Below are 18,379 nucleotides of genomic sequence, written 5' to 3'. Positions count from 1 at the left end.
TAAATTTTTATATATATTATAAGTAAATACTCTTCTAAAAAAAATTAAATCCTCCACTAGAATTTAGCATCATTATTATTCATTCATGGGATGAAGGATTTAAGGATATCGGGTCCAAATTGTTTAATCCTTTTCTAATCATTTTCCATTTTAAAAACTTTGTTTCACTCATATAAATTTGGCAATTCATTCCTTTAAAAATATCATTTTAGAATTGAAAATAAAATTATATATCATCTTATTTTTTATATAAAAAAGTGTTGTTTGAATTTAAGTTATTGAGTAAATCTGTAAATGAACAAATTATAAATTTAATAATAAATATATTATTTTGCAATTTCAATTCCAACCCCATTAATTTTATATTTGTGGGGTCAGCCTATCATCATTATTGGGTCAAATGTGAACTTGGTTAAAGGAATCAAATTTATTCACGTGGCTGTGGCAGAAATAATTCTAATAAATAATAATAATTGATCAGAATGCACAGTCCATAATCTATTAACAAGCCCCCACCCACCTTGAAAACGGTCACTTTTGAAAACCCCTACCAAATATAAGTTTGGATCTAAGATATAAAAATATAAAAAAATTTGTATAATTTAAATTTTAATAAAAATTATATATAATTTTTATAAATATTAAAAAACATATTTTATATTTAATAAATTTACATAAATTATAATACAAAAATATTTATATTTACACATTTTATCTCAAATAAATAATTTATGTTCGAGTGATAACGATTCAAGTTAAATTTAATTTAATTCAAATTTTTTGAATATCACATAGTATAATAAATTTTTAAAATTTAATTCGAATCGAACCGATTTTTAATATAATTTGATTTGATCTAAATCAAAATTTATTGGTTTAGTTGATTTTTTAAAATTTAATTTTTTAATATATTATTTTAATATAAAATTTTAATATATTTAAATAAATTCTGATATAAAATTATTTTTTTTTTTTTATAAAAATTTAAAAAATATATAAATCTAATAAAAATATAAAATATATAATTTGATTCCATTTAATTTTTTGAATATTTTACTTTTTAATTCAAAATTTAATTTAAATTTAATATATATATATTTAATATTCGAATCAAATATTAAAATCGATTTAAATTAAATCAAACATTACAATTTTCAATAATTCTGATTTTTTCTAATTTTTTTCGCCCCTAATTGTAGCACCATTCCCCCAATCGACATCAATATTTCTAACCGTTTTACTATCATATTATTAAAGTGTATATATATATATATATATATATATATATATATATATATATATATATATATATATATATATAAGAACCTATGAAAAATATTCTCTTTTCTTTTTCTTCAAAACCCCACAGGCGCCTATTTTCCAACAGTTTAAACCACATTTCCCCACTTCTCTTGTCTCTTTCTCTGTTTTCTCATGAATTCTCTTTGCAGAAGCTTCAGATTTTCATAGCTTGTATCAATTACAACCTTTCATTTATTGCAGAAAGCTCCAGTTTTGGTAGTTTCATTTCCATTCCAAGAATCTGATCCCAACAAAACAATGCTACCAACAAGCCTTCTTGTTTTCTTGCTTCTCTTCACCATTCCCTTCACCTTCTTGGCTGAAAACACCACCTTTGATTTCCCATTCTTCACTGTCAGGAACCTCACTCTTCTTGGTGATTCCCATCTTAAAACTGGCGTTATAGGCCTCACCAGGGAGCTTGGTGTTCCTTGTTCAAGCTCAGGCAGCTTTATCTATGGCAAACCAATTCGTTTTTTTGACCAAGAATCCAATATCACAGCTTCTTTTTCCACAACTTTCTCTTTTGCCATCAACAATGTCAATCCACGCTCTTTTGGTGATGGCTTAACATTTTTTCTTTCACCTGATAACCAAACTCTTGGGAGTCCAGGTGGGTATCTTGGTCTCGTTAACTCGTCAGCATTGACCAAGAACAAGTTTTTAGCCATTGAATTTGATACCAAGCTTGATACTCAATTCAATGACCCGAATGAAAACCATGTTGGTTTAGATATTAACGAGCTCAATTCAATCAAGACAGCTGATGCATTGTTGCAAGATATTGATTTAAAGAGTGGGAATTTGATCACTGCTTGGATTGATTACAAGAATGATTTGAGGGTCTTGAATGTTTTCTTGAGCTATTCAACTTTAAAGCCTCCAACGCCATTATTGTCTGTGGATATTGACTTTTCTGCTTATCTTAAAGAGGATATGTTTGTTGGCTTTTCAGCTTCAACAGAAGGAAGCACTGAAGTTCATTTGATTGAGAATTGGAGTTTCAAGACCTTTGGTTTCCTTCCTGTGAGACCAAGATCACATCCTCATAATGTGTCTGATAGTTCAGTTACAATAATATCAGATGTTCCAGTGTCAAATTCTACTAATAAACACCACAAGAGGCTTGGTTTAGGGCTTGGGATTGCCGGTCCAGCTTTCTTTTTTGTGGTTCTTGTTGTTTTTGGTTATGTTTCTGTGAAGAAATGGATGGATATGAGAACAGAAAAGTGTCTCAAATCAGAGATTTTGACAGGGCCAAGGGAGTTTAGTTACAAACAGCTATGTGCAGCCACAAGAGGGTTTCACTCAAGTAGAATCATCGGACGTGGTGCATTTGGAAATGTTTACAAGGCTATTTTCGTTTCTTCAGGGACTGTTGGTGCAGTGAAAAGATCAAAACAATCCCATGAAGGTAAAACTGAATTTCTTGCTGAATTGTCCATTATAGCTTGTTTGAGGCACAAAAATCTTGTTCAGCTACAAGGTTGGTGTGCTGAGAAGGGTGAATTGCTACTTGTTTATGACTTTATGCCTAATGGAAGCCTTGATAAGGTGCTTCATCCAGAACCTGAGACTGGCATATTGCTGACATGGTCCCATAGGCTCAACATTGCTATTGGATTGGCCTGTGTCTTATCATACCTGCACCAAGAATGTGAGCAGCAAGTCATTCACAGAGACATAAAGACAAGTAATATAATGCTTGATGGGAACTTTAATCCAAGACTTGGTGATTTTGGATTGGCAAGGCTGATGGATCATGACAAGAGTCCAGTTTCAACACTTACTGCTGGAACCATGGGCTACCTTGCTCCTGAGTATCTTCAGTATGGGAAAGCAACTGAGAAAACTGATGTTTTCAGCTATGGTGTTGTTATTCTTGAAGTGGCGTGTGGTAGGAGGCCAATTGAGAGGGAACAAAACAGCCAGAAAATGGTTAATTTGGTTGACTGGGTATGGGGATTGCATGGTCAGGGAAGGATCACTGAAGCTGCTGACAAAAGGTTGAATGGGGATTTCATAGAGGAAGAAATGAGGAAGCTGCTGCTTGTAGGTTTGAGTTGTGCACACCCTGATAGTGCTGAGAGGCCTTCAATCAGAAGAGTCCTTCAGATCCTTAATAATGAGGCAGAGCCAATAGCTGTGCCAAAGATGAAACCCTGTCTCACTTTCTCTTGTAGCTTAACTGTTGAGGACATTGTTTCCGATGATTAACAACACAAAACAACTGCTTGAGTTAGATTTCATTTTCTCAGATACAAAATTCATTGATTGTTTGATTCTTTCATTGTGTTTTAGAGCATTATTACAGTGTTAATTCGTTTAAGTTTGCCAAGTTCACTAGTCTGAGTTCAAAAGTACTGTATTGAACTATGTGGTCTCTTTCTGTAATCTGAGGATAATATGCTTTCCAAAGTTCTGAGATGTCCCTTCTCTGATCTGCCACTGCTAGTTCATCTGATTCGTTCCATTGGTTGAGTTAGATTTAGACTCTTGCCCCTAATTTGTAATACCCCAATCCCATATATCAGAGGATATTCTGAAGATCCATTTTATTATATATGTAGAGACTTTGTAGGATAAAACTATGAGACTTTAGACCAAAACCGACCAAAACTGACAAATTCATATTACATTCAAATTTCATAGTTGTTTCCTGAGTAGTTCTTTGCTTCCCATGTGACAAGTGAACTCACAGCTCTTTGATCCATGTTATAGTTTTTAAGCCTCCTGCATTGATCTTCCATCTGTAGCTTGTTTGAATCATGCCTCCAATCCAATACCTCATCACATGTTGCCATCAGCAGAAACAAAGAGAAAAGGTGTTTAGAATATCTTTCAATTTCATGTACTTAAACAAATCATGGGTGTCCATTTATCATCCTTTTCTTCCACAAATCTAATGAGTAATAATATAAAGAATCTATCAATGTTAGTGTGATGAGCTTCTGATGCAATCAAAACAAACATAACTGTATGTTAAACATATAGTTTTATGAATGTAGGACTTAAAAGTCTAAAACATATGATGAACCCAGAGTTTAACTCATTTGATTCATGCAAATAACCCTTAAGAGGTAACATCTTACAGGTCTGAAGTTCATATAATAGCACTTCCAATCCTTTTAATTTCAGTGATTAGAGTTTGATTTTTGATAATCTCAAATAAAAAAAAATACTGGTTAGTAGTACATATTCGGAACAAAATTTATTTGTTTAATTGTTCAATACTTTAATTGAGCAGAAAATAATTAGAATAAACTAACCATTCAAAAGAGACATGCAATCTGGTCAAGAATAGGAATTATATTTGGAAGACAAAGTATTATTCATGTACAGAAGATGGCTTAAAAATTGCCATCAAAATGTAACCTTCATTTCGAATTCAGAACCTACATCTGTATACCAAAATCTCGATGTCATACAGATTACACAATGAAGTAAGAGGGAAACGAGCTCAAAAAATGGCCTTACAGCCCAAGTTACAAATTAGTGGTTCTTCTAATCTTTTCCACTTTAAGAAATGAATCAATGATCTCATCACATGTCAACTGTTTCTTTGATGAATCATTCCCTACATCCTCTGTCTTTCTTCTCTTGGATTTTTCAACAGCCTCTGGGGTATCCGATGCATTTTCCCCTACATTGGATGGTATCGATTCGGTCTTCCATTTGATACCTACAGCCTCTGCTTGATCTGCAAATAACACTTCTGACATAGGTGACGCACAGATCTCTTTATAAGTTTCATATCTAGCGGCATAAGTATTTCCACCTTCCAATAGTTGTGAAAGAGGATGCAAAACCGAAATTGCATCGTTAGTTTGCTCCAGGCTTTCTTTCAAAATCAGAAAGTCTGATACCAACTCCGACTTGCTGAATTGAACGAAGACCGCAGTTTGATCAATACGGTAGATGGAAATAACAGAGGTAGGGCCAAGGGTTTTGCAGATGCATTCTCTTATCACACCAGGTTTCAGCTGTGATGGGAATCCCCAGATTAAAACACTGTTCTCAAATAAGATTGGTGGAAATCGCTTTCTTTTGATATTAGAGCCCAACAACTCTGCAGTCTGGTTACCAGTCCTTAGATCGATAATGTCTCCATTAATCCAACTCAGATACAGAAGGTTCACGTGCTTCTGGAGCTTTTCATTCTGGGCAAGATTTTCAGAAGGTGAATGAAGTTGAAAATCAATGCCTAGGTGACTGCACGCCTGTGCAAACACACAGCCTGTCATAAAAGCATCATAGCCAGCTTCATGCTTGGCTCCAGAGTTCCAATCAGAGGACCTGCAAGTTAAAGCTCAGTTTTAGTGTAAAAGGACCTACAGTTGGCTCCTCAACTTGGGAAAGGAGCATTATAGATTCATTATTAATGCTAACATCCATCAAAAAATGCCCGTGTTTAGTTTATTAGTCTCAAGGGGTGATAAAGGGTAATGAGATCTCTCTAATAAATATGCAAAAAAAAAAAGAGCTAATATTAAGCTATACGATTGAGATTGCAAAACTAGCCAGAATTTAAGAGAGGAGAGAAAGGGAGAGGATAGAGAGGGAAGTTCCAGCTATTGTGATAAAATGAATCAACAGCTTTTAACCTATACATTTTAGGGAGAGTTGGGAAAGGGAAGGCAAACCTCATGTCATCCACATGGACTTCAACTTTAACATATGGCTGAGAAGGCAGAAGTTTACTTTTAAACCCGTGAGCAATTTCTGGGCATAATAAGGAAAATGCCGAGGATAATGATGTGCTAGATTTCTTTATCTGCCGTTGTAATGTGTAGTCAGCATTCAATAGTATTTTGGTGTCAATGATATTTGGGAAGTACTTGTTAATGCAGGAGACAAATTCTTCAGCAGTCAAAGGAAGAGGACCTAGGAATTTGCTGTGCATGTGAGCAATATCTGTATCACCAAAATAAAAGCATTTCAGTAATCTATTTGACTAATATGACATCTCTAACTTGAGACTAGTATGCATACCTAGGATGCAGTTGTGACCAACAATCAACTTATTTTCTGAGGAAAGGAGATCAATCACATGACGAAACCCCACTGCAGCATTTATCTTCATTTCTGCCCTTCTGTGATGCTCTTTCTTCACCTCCTCCTACAGGAAATCGGGGCACAGGAGAAGAGTTATCACAACATGCAAATGATGTCACACCAAATGCAGCAGTCAGATTCATATTTCCATTTATATAGCCTCAGTATGTAATTTCAGCACCATCAGGTTTGTGCATAAGATTACATTCATACCAACATCCATGACATGGTCAGCTTTTTTTTTTTTTCCCATTTACTGCACTCATGAACTTAAATTCTCAGAAAGCATTGCCAGGCAAAATGCAGACCCATTCTACCTCTGGAAGAAAACAAATAGAATAGAATCTATGGTTCAAAATTTTAGAAATTTCTCTAACATGAACACAGGAAATAGTGTTGCATATAGAAGAAAAGTAGAATATTCATCATCTAATATATGAAACCAATTGACAGATCTTCGTTACAGATGTAGTGTATCTTACCACAAGTCTATCCTTATCACTCTCTGAATCTGTATAAACCACTAATTCTTGTGAGGAACTTTCACCATTGAAATGAACATAAGTAAGATCTTTGAAATGCTTCCTTGTGACCTGCAGTAAAATCTTATTTCTTCATATAAAGCCATTGAAAAGATAATTCTTGTTAAAACTATAACTTAATGATACAAGAATAAAATGGTCTTAAAGAATATTTCCAAATGAAAGCCGCAATGAAGAGGCTAAATATAGGAGATCAGATAAAATGAGAAGACATTATAAATAGAGTCAGACAGAGAAGCAACAACATATACCATTCGAATCAGACTAAGTTGATGAGAAGTGAATCCATTCAAACTCAGAGCAGGACGCATCTTGAAGAAAACTGTTTGAAATTGTTGATTTAAGTCATCCGAAACCCCATGACCTTGAGACCCACTGACCCTATGTTGTAACAACTCATCACGCCATTCACTCAATCTTTTCTTCATTCTTTCAGCGAAGAGAACATCTGCCACTCGGACCAATGGCAAGTCCATTGTTTCTCTAAAATCATGCGACGGATTAGTTAACTGATCTCCATACAGTGATTTTAATCTCTTTCGGGCCTCATCTTCTTGTCCTCTGGATAAGTAAGATACTCCTGAGATGACAATTCTCAAGGTAAGGGCAACTTAGAAGAAACTGTATCTCAAGCATCAAAGGAAACAATGATGAATTGGGACATGGAAGATAAGTAAAAGAACCTTCATGTATGCAAGCATTGAAATCAAACAGGTGTTTAGCCAAAAAATCCACAGAAGTTGTCTGGCAGAGGAATTCATAAGAGGGCCCATCAAGTTGAATCTCTTGACGAGGAAATACAAAGAAATTGTGCCTGTCAAGGAAATTATGCAGTCGAATTCATTAATAAGAACATGATTCAAAGACTCAATTTTGCAGATTAAAGGGAAAACAAAGATCCTACTTCCTTTCCTCATAGCAATTAAAATGAATTTACACCAAAGTTCTTTCTTTTCCTTTTCTTTCTCCCGTTGTTCTTGTTAACTTTACCATACATCCTTTTAGTTTTTGCCAAATACATATACAATTTTTTCTAAAATTTTAAACCATGTCACTTTCTCTTTTTTTCGTATTATTTTTGTATCATCCCATTGTGTTGTGTTTAGAGTATTTAGAACTGCAAGATCTATCTTTCCATGTAAAGAACTTAAATTCCCTTTTCTTTTCCTCTTCTTTCTTAATTTATCATCAATCAAACAACTAAAACAGCTCAAATTAAGCTAAATTCAACCATCCAAAACCATTTTTTCTCTAAAATAACAAGAAATGACCCTCATTTTCACCATGAAATGGCATTAACAATAAGTATAAACATAAACTTCAAAAGAAAAGAAAAACAAAATTTGATATGGATTATTTTCTTAACAAGTATTAAGTATTTATGGCATAAGGGTCAAAAAAGCCCTCGAATAAAAATTCAATAATCATTTAAGCCTATGATAATTTATTGCAATCAATCGAATCTTCTATTTCAAATCAATGGAACCCTTAAACATCTATTTTCATTCAATTGAACCCTTATGATGTATTTTCACGCAATTAAGCCCTCATTACACGAAAACAACAGGAGCTTGGATGATTATTGAATTTTAGTTCAAGGGCTTTTTTTTTACCCTTTCACCAATATTTATTCAAATGAGGGAAAGAGAAAACTAACGGTTGAGCAATAAAAAATTGCTTAAATGAATCCCAGCGAAAAGGGCAAACGCCGAACTGAAGAACAGCGAATTTTTCGGCGGAATCTTTCACTTTAAGATACCGAATATCGAACCGGTCAAACTCGAATGATTCCCGCCATGAAGCGCTAGTGACCCCCGTCATCTCCATGTCGATGGCCACGAAGTCGGCTGCTCGCACGTGAGAACGGAGTTCAACGAGCACGGAGTCGAAGTTGGATCGTGTCACGTGCTTCAGAGGGAACGTTGAGGAAGGTGTGGGAGTGGTGGAGAAGGCACGTGATAGGACACGTGAGAGGAATAAGGCCCGCCTGGGCCAGTGGTTTGTGGTGTTCATGAGAGCATGATGGTGGCAGCAGCAGCGGCGGGTGTGGTGGTGGTGGGGGGTTTTAGAAGGGGATATAGGATGAGATGTGGTTTTGGGTTTTTGGGCCATTGGGCCTCGAGGTTTAAACCTTAAAGTTGTAGGCCGTAAAAAAGCCGAAGCAGTTGGATGCCAAACGATGTCGTTTTGTGTGTATTTAAATTTATTTTTTTCTTTCCTATATTTTTGGGATTTTCCCCTTTTTTTTTTAAATTGATATAAAACCTCCTTTTTTTTTTTTTTTGTATAGTTTACCTAGACATATACCTTTAAAAAATTTTGATATATATTTTTTAATATATATATATATATATTATGTTCGAAATGTACAATTCAATAATCAAATCGATATAATAAAAATTTTAAATTTAAATTTGACTTAAAATTTATTATTTAAAACTTGACTTGAATTAAATTAAATTTTAAATTTTAAACTCAAACTCAGCTTGAGATAAAAGTTACATTATGAATTCATTCGATTAAGTTTATTTATCAAATAAAAATAGAGTTTTATTCTATTGACTTCAAGCTTAATTATTTGTGTTCGAATTTAAACTTAAATTCAAATTTATATATATAAATAAAATTATAATTTTTTAATTAAATAATAATTAAATATATTAAAATATAAAAATTCGATGAAACTTGTAAATTATTGAAGTCGAATATTAAAAATCTCGAACTCGAATGTCTTGATAAGTCAAACTATTTAAATTTGACTTGATAATAATTGAATCAAATTCAAGTTTTATCTAAATTGAATCCAAATAACTTACTATCACTAATATATCATTTATATTTATACTTCAAACCTATAAAATATAATTTTTAAAAGTGATTATATAAATTAACTAACACTGGATAATCCATTTAACAACGATGTTAATGCATTAATCATGAAAAAAGTACGTATCGAATTGAGGACGCAAGTTCGAACTTTAGTCGTAACCCAAAAGACAAAAAAAAAAAAAAAATTATATCTGGCCAACGCGTCCATAAGCTCACCAACGCTGCGAACGACCGGCTGGTTTTACTCAACTGTATTGAGCTTTAACATTCCATGAACAGGCTCCTCAAGCAGCTGCTATTGTCATCACCAGGCTGCAACCATCAGATTCCCTGGTTATCAACTTGTATCTTGAGGCAATATGTTAGGCTAAAGCATAGGCATGATCTCTTTCTCAAGGGCCATGCTGAAGCATTGGTAAAATCTTTATCCATCACCACTGTATAGTTCCATGGCAGATTCAATAAAGTAGGGTTGATTATTTGATGCTGTAAGCATGAGCTCTTCACTGCATTGGCTCAGTACTACATAGAGAACTCGGTTGTCCAGTGAGCTCTTCACAAGGTCCGAACAAGACGAGCTGCAAAGGCTCCATCGAGGGAATGTTTTACAGGATCGGAGTGATAGAAGCCTCGTTTTGTAACAAAATCAGATGGTACATATCTACCCACAGGATCTATTCTGAATTCCTGAAAAGGGAAGTTAAGACAACAATCAAGTCAGCTAATCTTATGCTTAAAGATCTGAAAATTGTAATGTGCTCTCTATTAGCACAGAGGTTCAGGAAAAAGCCATTGCTCTTACAGGATGCCTGACAAGAAATGCATCCACCCTGTCTTCGTTCTCTTCGGGATCAATCGAGCAGGTACTATATATTAATACTCCTTGTGGGTTCACCAATCTATAAATTCCAAACAAATACATTCAAACAAAGAGTAAGACACTACGTATAGACGAAAGTATAGATCTCACATGGAAGCTGCATCAAGGAGCTCATCCTGCAAATTTTTGAGTTCTTCCATATCTTCTAATCTTCTATTCCAGCGCAAATCTGCTCTCTTCAAATCAGTAAAAGAAGAAAAAAGAGCGGTTAGTTATACCTTAACAATATGGTTAAAAGCTCAACGCGCCAGAATAGAAAAGTTGGTAACTGGATCAGAAGAAAATCTTAAACATGGTTAAAAGCTTGCTAAAAGCGAACGCTTAATGATACATGGTCATATCAAGTTACCTTGGAGAGAACACCTAGTCCTGAACAGGGAGCATCTAACAAAACTTTATGAGATTTCAGTGGGCTATTGACCTACAAATTTTAGAGTAGAGATATATGTAAGAAGTTCCGAATTCCTTGAAATTTTTAAGCTTTTAAGAGGGCAAGCAATTACCGCAAAGGTACGAAGATCAGCATGGATTGTGGCAACGACACCATCAACTTTTTGCATCTGGGCCGTCTCTGTAAGAATCCTCAAACGACCTACGTTTATGTCAATTGCGCGCACTTTGCCTAATAAGAACCAACAACATGAATAAGTTCTTGCATCATCTGATTATAAGAAATTATAAAATCAAATTAACATGGCCAAATAAGTTCTAAATGCAGACCGTGCTTCGTGTTATTAACTAAAAGATTCTGCCAGACCAGAAGGCAATCTCAAGTTGGAAGATCTCATTCTTATTGTGTGTGCATATACACGAGTGCAAAAGAGGAGTTAATATAAAAATGAAATATTTTGATGCCTGAAAATGACTGTTAAGTAAGTTTAAGCAATAAACAAGTTCTTATGCCCATCAAAAGAAGCCTGTAATATACCTTTACCACTCAAATGAGATGCCATGTAAAGAGTCTTTCCTCCGGGAGCAGCACAACAGTCGATAATGTCATCACCAGGTTGAGGATTCACAACAGAAACTACTAGACCTGAAATGAAGTTGTCATATAATTCAAAGGACAAGTTGTATAAAGTCCAAATCATGTCCAGAAGAATTAGAAAGGAAAAAACAATTTCAATTGATCAAGAAATAAAAAGAGCATTACCAACATACTGTAATGTTATTGTAATATATCATACTTTGATTATGTATCTTTAACTTTTATTCATCCAAATGAGCTTTGGGATGGTGAACTTTACCTGCACTTTCATCCTGGACAGAACAGATGCCTTCTTTCAGCAACCCCGCTCGTATGACATTCTGAAATTGGATAAGTAGGTGATCAAGATATCGAACGCTGAACAGTAATTTCAGTTTCTTGATAATCATGACTATTGGTTGTTACAGGTGCCAAACAAAGTGCTTTTTTTTGGTAGAGACACCGTAATTTACTCTCAGAAAGAAAGACAAACTACATTTGATGTATCAATGTGAATGTCAAAACAACAAATTTCAACTTACAACACAGTTAGTAGCCACATAGTATAGGCTCCAAAGTGGCGCCCATACGATATATGAGCATAGAACTCATGTTGGACAAAATCATAAATCAAACACCTACCTGCAAACCAATTTTTACACGGACAAAATCATCCAAATGCGAAGAAACCTCATGTGGGACCTGCAGTCAAAAATAGAAAATTAATAATATGGGGCACCGTATGGTAGTAAGTTATAACAGATAAAACACCATGTGCATGCATAAGCATGAGAAAATAAAAGTGGGGGTGATGGAAGAATTCGATAATAAAAGTTAAGTACATTTAGTATTAAAGGGAAACACATACTTAATGCAATATTGCTAGAAGCAATACTATCATGTGCACATTTTGCATAACCTCAAATTTTTAATGGAATAGAGGAAAAATGGAAACTACAAACAGCAATCAAGCACCTGCAACGAATTAAGCTGCGTCACAAGGTCATCTCTACTAATTCCTTTTGCAGAGTTTGCCCTGACCTCAGTATCAAACAAGTTAGTCTTAGATTCAAAACGACATGAATAAGAAAGCAAAATGTGGCCAAAAACCTTAAGCTGAAACTGGGATCACTATTGTTCCACATCATCAGCCGAATTGCTTCTTCTTGTCCAAGATACTTTGTCCATCGCCTTACCATCCACTAGAAAATAATAAATAGGTAGCATAAAAGTTAGCAACAAGGATATGGACAAAGTTAGGAAATTATGAAATAAAACAATGCTTTATTCTTCAATTTACAAATTGATGACAAATCAAAGATCAAGTTGGCAGCCAGGATTGTGAAACTACAATCCCAAGTTATCCTATAGGAACTACAAACAAAGTTTACTATCACAGACTTACAACAGGATGAGAATAAAGAGTTGCAAGAGCACGTGCTTGTGCACGATCATCACCTTCCAATTTGGGTAGAGGAAGGGAGTTATTTTCCTGCAAACCACAAGTGAAGAAGATGTAAGAACCTGATGATTGCTCATTGTTTCAATCACATAAAAAGAAAGTGGCAAACCTTAACCAAAACTAACTTCCGAAGAATCCCATTGACCATGTTACCGGCACCAGGCCGAAGAGCAACCTTTGCAAGTTTCACATTCTGCACTTATACATAACAAAGTTGACAACAAAAAAGATTTTGGGCCAGAATCTTATCTCAGGTCAGATCCAAGTTGACATATTTTATCACATATAGAGCTTTCAGAGTTAAAAAACTTGATAATTCCCTCATGCAGGATCATCAAGGTAGAAAGAAGAAAGAAACATACAGTTATAACAAAAATGAACAGATTTTACCTCATCTACAACAGCATATGGTGGCATATTAAGGTTGAGAATCTCGTAGAAACCAATTCGGAGAATCTAAAAGCATAGACAAGAGAAAATAAAATATATTCAGGTTCCAACACTCCAAATTGACTCTGCTTTGTTTGTCAGCACAGAAGCAAGTAATTCGGAAGAGGAAATGGATAAACTAGTAGATTGTTATCAATGAAATCCACTTTATGAAGCCAGCTTAAAGTATTAAAATAAATAAGTAAAAACCACATAAGAGTGAATGAATAATACTTTTTCCAAAAACATAACCTTTTAAGGCTAGTTAGTACTTCCACATTGAATATGCCACTTGCATACTTGAGAATGCTACTAATAAAACGAAAAAGCATATTTGACAATGCGGTAGTAAGAACAGAACCATACAAAATATCTGAATAAAAAGTACCTGTAAAAGAAGCGGTTCCATGCTTCTAAAGACACTTTCATCATGGCATAGTGATCCAATTATATGATCAAGATATCTCCTCCAGCGAATGGTGCCTCCAACAATATCTGTAACCTATAACATTCCACACATATGACTTTTTTTGAAAACATAATGCCATTTATATGACTTGTTTAAATTAATCTAGAAATTCCTTACAAAAAGCATTTCTAACATCTGTTAGAAATGGAGAAACACAAGATACAGCATGTTTAAACTAGATTAAGCATTAACATTAGGAAGATAAAACTCTCTTAAAATTATCTTGATGACTCCTAGACTAACCTTGCACTAAGACAATATTTAAAGAGCATCAAAAGCACATTAAAGAAAAGAAAGGTAAAAGGCAGGTGACCAATCTAAGATCCCGATCATCTAAATCACGGGTCCGAAAACCAAGAGTTCTTTCTACATATCCCATCTCATTATCACCAGAACCCTTTCCTTTCTCATTTAAAAGGTCAGCAAATGCACCACCAAACTGAATTCTCAGCAACCTCACAGCAGATACTGCACAGATCATAAAAAAATCCACATAAGAAAAAAAAAAGTAGAATATTCTTAAAACCAACTGCCTGACCTTAAATTTAATCTCAAAAAACCAGAGTAAGGGATATGATATATGGATGCAAAAATACCGCACCTGTACTAGTAGAAATGTAGAATCAAATGTTAAAAAGGCATGAAATGAGTATTAAGTAATGCATTTGCCATTGTAAGTGTAACCATAACTTCAACCATTCATCACACCACCATAAAAATTGACACAATAAAATGAATTCCAAAAGAAACAAGAGAGAGAAGCTGACATTACCAGCTCTATGGGGAGAAACCTCCAAATTCAACTTCTGGATTTTGTGTGAGGGACTAACAAGACCTGAATTGACACATTCATCATCAAAACAAAGCATAATAAGACTAAACTAAAATAAATAAAAAATAAATAAAACAATATTCACACTCATATAAATGTAAAACAAAAGCTAAACATGCTACAAAAAAGGATTGAAAGTTGAATTCCAGACACCGGCAGCCTATATTAAAAGTTGGGTTCTTTCAGTCTTCCATCTTCATTTCTGGGTCTTAAAAACTTTCAATCTTCAAACAGTTTCTGGAAACAAACTGAAAAAGCTACCTTTTTTAGCAGTAGAAATGGATGTGTTAGACTTGTTAGTTCTCTTGCTGAGTTTCAACGACTTGGGGGAAGGTTTCTGTGTGTGTGAAGAAAGAAAGACACGAAGAGATAGCACCTGTGCCATTGATGCTCTGAAATCTCGTATTGAAAGCCAACCAGAGCGAAGCAATGAGCTTATATTTTGTTTTCTTTGGTTGTTTTTCTGGATAACCGTCCAGTATCAGTCCCGCACATTGACACGCTGCAGGCAGAGTGTCACGGGTCGAGACTCAAGCTCCGAACCCGCGCGGCTCCGGGACCCGGGCATTCACCCTTCCGGCGTCCCAGATCAGCCTTCTCGCCACGGTTCACACCCTTGTGAGGTATTGTCCGCTCTGGCCCCCTTAGCCTCACGGTTTTGTCCTACAAAAGGCGCCTCTCAAGGCGAAGATGGTGTGAACCCTTTTATACCCCAGGGACCCTCCTATTATGTTCGATGTGGGATTCAGGACTCCCCCTTAGGTCCGTGACATTCTCCCGCACCCAACCTCGTGACGCCCTCGTCACGGAGGCCGGCCACCCTGCCTACCTCCCTCGAGGCGCTCGGCGTGGATCGAACGGTTTAGGGCTGGCTCTGATACCACTTGTCACGGGTCGAGACTCAAGCTCCGAACCCGCGCGGCTCCGGGACCCGGGCATTCACCCTTCCGGCGTCCCAGATCAGCCTTCTCGCCACGGTTCACACCCTTGTGAGGTATTGTCCGCTCTGGCCCCCTTAGCCTCACGGTTTTGTCCTACAAAAGGCGCCTCTCAAGGCGAAGATGGTGTGAACCCTTTTATACCCCAGGGACCCTCCTATTATGTTCGATGTGGGATTCAGGACTCCCCCTTAGGTCCGTGACACAGAGCTTGTCCGAAGCTCCAAAGCGTAGACTGGGCTAGTCTGGATTGGGCCTTGTTTCAGTGACAATTGCCAAAAATGTTCTTTGTCCAAGCTCGGCGTCGCCATGATCATTGGGCTCAGTTTAATCCTAAAGTGGTGATTCTAAATAGATGGAAACAAACTAGGAATTGGACCTGCCCATTAGGCGACTTTGTTTGAAAATATAGAATTTTAAATGAAAATTATATCTCATGATTTATATTATATAAAATATATTTTTTAATTTTATTAAATTTTTATATATTTCTTGTTAAACACATATATAAATTTAACAAAAAAAATTTATATTTTATATTTAATATATCGACATAACTTTAACATGATAATTTTTTATATTTTAAATATATTTTATATTATATAAACATAATACAAATATACGAATGGTTACGTACAAAAAGTTACTCCACTCCTATGTATTACACTTGTGTTCTCAATCGGCCATTCCCAGGATTTTATTGTCTGTAGGCTGATGCTGTGCCTTGTTTCTTCAGCTTCTATTTATTTTACTTTTGACCTCTAAGAGTCCATGCCATGATCAGATTGTTTTTAAAGTAATAAACAGGTAGCAGCCATGAAAGTCATGCTCTATTTGATCATTTAGATTTGTCTTGGCAGACATTTAGACTATAAATGATACACTAATGTTAATAAATTATTCAGATTCAGTTTAGATAAAATTTAAATTTTATTTGATTATTGTTAAGTTTAATTTGAATAATTTGATTTATCAAATTAATTAAATTTAAATATTTTAATACTTGAATCAAATAATTTAATTTTTATTTTAAATTAAGCTCAAATTTAAAAATTAAAATTCAAGAACTAAATTTCGAATAATAAATTTTGATTCAAAAGGTTCTCACTGTATTATCTTTTACTCGAGCACACCCTTATTAAACGTCACCTGATATATATCCTATAGGCTTAAACCTGTGTTTCCTGATACCAGTTCATCTTAGGAAGGGTCAAAGTCTAGAAGGAGAAACAGGAAACATAAAAATGTCAATTCCTATGCATGCATGTCCTGTTATAATCATATTCATTGAATCAAGTTTCAAGAATGAAGTAGACCAGAAGAAAGGAATAATTTTTGCTTTTTATTTTACAAAGTGATCATAGCTAAAGGTGTAAATAAGCCAAATTGTTCATAAATTATTTATGTTTGATTTGAGAAAATTTTAATTTAACTCATTTATTATTGAGTTGATTTTAAATTTAAATTTTAAATTATTCGAGTAATGAATCAAATTGAGTTTGAATAACTTAATACTTGACTTAAGAAATTTACAAATGTAATAAAGTTTTATTTTTAATATATTATATAAATAAATAAATAATAAAAATATTTAATATTTAATGTCAATATTTATAATTTTATCGAACTAAATCGAGTTTATCAAACCAAACTCAAATAGCTCAATTAAGTAATAAGTCAAGTTCAAACATAAAAATTAAAATTCTAATCAAGTTTTGAACTTTTAACTTTTTAGTAATATTCGAGCATGATAATATATTAATTCGATTCAGCTCAATTATATTTATAATCATAGCTCAAAAATAAAAAAAAAATATTAAGATTTAAACTTCAAACTATTATATCTTAAAAAAAACTTATATAAATCAATGAAACTAAATTTTACATTCAAAAAATAATATTTACTTTAATTGCTGTTTAAGTTTTTTTTTATCTTTCTCAACGTGAAAGGAAAAAGATATTGAATATAATAATTTTTAAAATATTCGAATCATAATTATTAAAATTAAAATTTAATATTTTATCAATAAATTACAAAATAAATTAAATGTTGGCTAATCCATCAATTTTTATTCCTCCTCTTATATTCCTCATCTGCCCCCAAAATTTCATAGAGAAAAACAAATGAGATTAAAATATAAAGAAAAAGAATACACAATAAATTTTCTGTTATTCATAGTAAAATTCATACTCCAAAGTTTCATTTTTTTCTATTATAATTTTCCAAAATGCCACTTCAGCCATGACACCATTAGGGCTTCCTTTGACACCTTTTAGATGACTTTTTAGTCATTTTTTATACATAAAAAGAGACGCCAATACTTTTCATCCATAAAATATAAAATAATAAAATAGATGCCAACTTTTTTTAATTGGTACTTAATGTTTATATGTAGGTTAGAATAAGATTTATATTTAATTTGTGAGATATTATTTATTTTAATTCAAAAATTTAATGATTTTATCTCATAAATTTTTTTTTTATAAATTTGAGTTTAGATTTCTTTATATATATATATCATAATAAATTTTCAGATTATGGTGATGTGAAATTGAAATCTCACAAATTTTTCCTGAAAAAATTTGATATCCCTATCAAATATAACATAAAATATATAAATCTATTAAATCATATCAAAAGTTTAACATAAAATATATACAAATTATAAGATCA

At 33.8% G+C, this 18,379-nt stretch overlaps 3 protein-coding genes across 4 annotated transcripts; 1 reads left to right on the top strand and 2 right to left on the bottom strand.

The window, feature by feature from the left end:
* Positions 1 to 1,375: 1,375 nt before the first annotated feature.
* On the top strand, positions 1,376 to 4,126 carry LOC111288114 (putative L-type lectin-domain containing receptor kinase S.7). The gene has a single exon (XM_022878878.2). It carries the CDS (start codon positions 1,561 to 1,563, stop codon positions 3,517 to 3,519), a length of 1,959 nt encoding a protein of 652 aa, XP_022734613.1. The 5' UTR covers positions 1,376 to 1,560; the 3' UTR covers positions 3,520 to 4,126.
* Positions 4,127 to 4,593: 467 nt separating this feature from the next.
* Positions 4,594 to 8,947, bottom strand: AHG2 (Polynucleotidyl transferase, ribonuclease H-like superfamily protein). Its single transcript, XM_022878640.2, has 7 exons — positions 8,557 to 8,947; positions 7,583 to 7,713; positions 7,151 to 7,479; positions 6,840 to 6,950; positions 6,295 to 6,421; positions 5,946 to 6,216; positions 4,594 to 5,598 (listed from the first exon to the last, which is right to left on the bottom strand). Exons 1-7 carry the CDS (start codon positions 8,910 to 8,912, stop codon positions 4,788 to 4,790), a joined length of 2,136 nt encoding a protein of 711 aa, XP_022734375.2. The 5' UTR covers positions 8,913 to 8,947; the 3' UTR covers positions 4,594 to 4,787.
* An 814-nt stretch (positions 8,948 to 9,761) lies between these two features.
* Positions 9,762 to 15,253, bottom strand: LOC111288454 (NOL1/NOP2/sun family protein / antitermination NusB domain-containing protein). 2 transcript variants are annotated; one of them, XM_022879352.2, is made up of 17 exons: positions 15,029 to 15,253; positions 14,708 to 14,770; positions 14,249 to 14,403; positions 13,855 to 13,968; positions 13,428 to 13,493; positions 13,147 to 13,230; positions 12,981 to 13,067; positions 12,686 to 12,777; positions 12,551 to 12,611; positions 12,218 to 12,277; positions 11,856 to 11,916; positions 11,537 to 11,644; positions 11,112 to 11,230; positions 10,958 to 11,029; positions 10,699 to 10,784; positions 10,531 to 10,627; positions 9,762 to 10,415 (listed from the first exon to the last, which is right to left on the bottom strand). In XM_022879352.2, the coding sequence occupies exons 1-17, from the start codon at positions 15,150 to 15,152 to the stop codon at positions 10,284 to 10,286; spliced, it is 1,581 nt and encodes a 526-aa protein (XP_022735087.2). In that variant the 5' UTR covers positions 15,153 to 15,253; the 3' UTR covers positions 9,762 to 10,283. The 2 variants fall into 2 exon arrangements, with proteins under 2 accessions (XP_022735087.2, XP_089615539.1); XM_089759413.1 differs by having other exon boundaries at positions 14,179 to 14,403; positions 15,029 to 15,236.
* Between the last annotated feature and the right edge of the window lie 3,126 nt (positions 15,254 to 18,379).

The sequence above is a fragment of the Durio zibethinus genome, chromosome 4 (assembly GCF_047325235.1).
Source record: "Durio zibethinus cultivar Kanyao isolate XHJ-2024 chromosome 4, ASM4732523v1, whole genome shotgun sequence".
Lineage (NCBI taxonomy): Eukaryota > Viridiplantae > Streptophyta > Magnoliopsida > Malvales > Malvaceae > Durio > Durio zibethinus.
Note: the sequence above shows the minus strand (reverse complement) of the source record. Positions and strands in the feature narration are given on the sequence as shown.

Bases quoted from the DNA above. Each gene is read 5' to 3' on its own strand.
- LOC111288114 (XM_022878878.2), top strand. From the start codon at position 1,561: ATGCTACCAACAAGCCTTCTTGTTTTCTTGCTTCTCTTCACCATTCCC.
- AHG2 (XM_022878640.2), bottom strand. From the start codon at position 8,912: ATGAACACCACAAACCACTGGCCCAGGCGGGCCTTATTCCTCTCACGT. The intron at 6,422-6,839 runs GTAAGATACACT...GATTTCCTGTAG, and splicing joins GTGATAAGGATAGACTTGTG to GAGGAGGTGAAGAAAGAGCA. The intron at 6,217-6,294 runs GTATGCATACTA...TTGGTGATACAG, and splicing joins TGGTCACAACTGCATCCTAG to ATATTGCTCACATGCACAGC.
- LOC111288454 (XM_022879352.2), bottom strand. From the start codon at position 15,152: ATGGCACAGGTGCTATCTCTTCGTGTCTTTCTTTCTTCACACACACAG. The intron at 12,612-12,685 runs GTTTTTGGCCAC...TACTGAGGTCAG, and splicing joins GATCCCAGTTTCAGCTTAAG to GGCAAACTCTGCAAAAGGAA. The intron at 10,785-10,957 runs GTAACTTGATAT...ACTGATTTGAAG, and splicing joins GACTAGGTGTTCTCTCCAAG to AGAGCAGATTTGCGCTGGAA.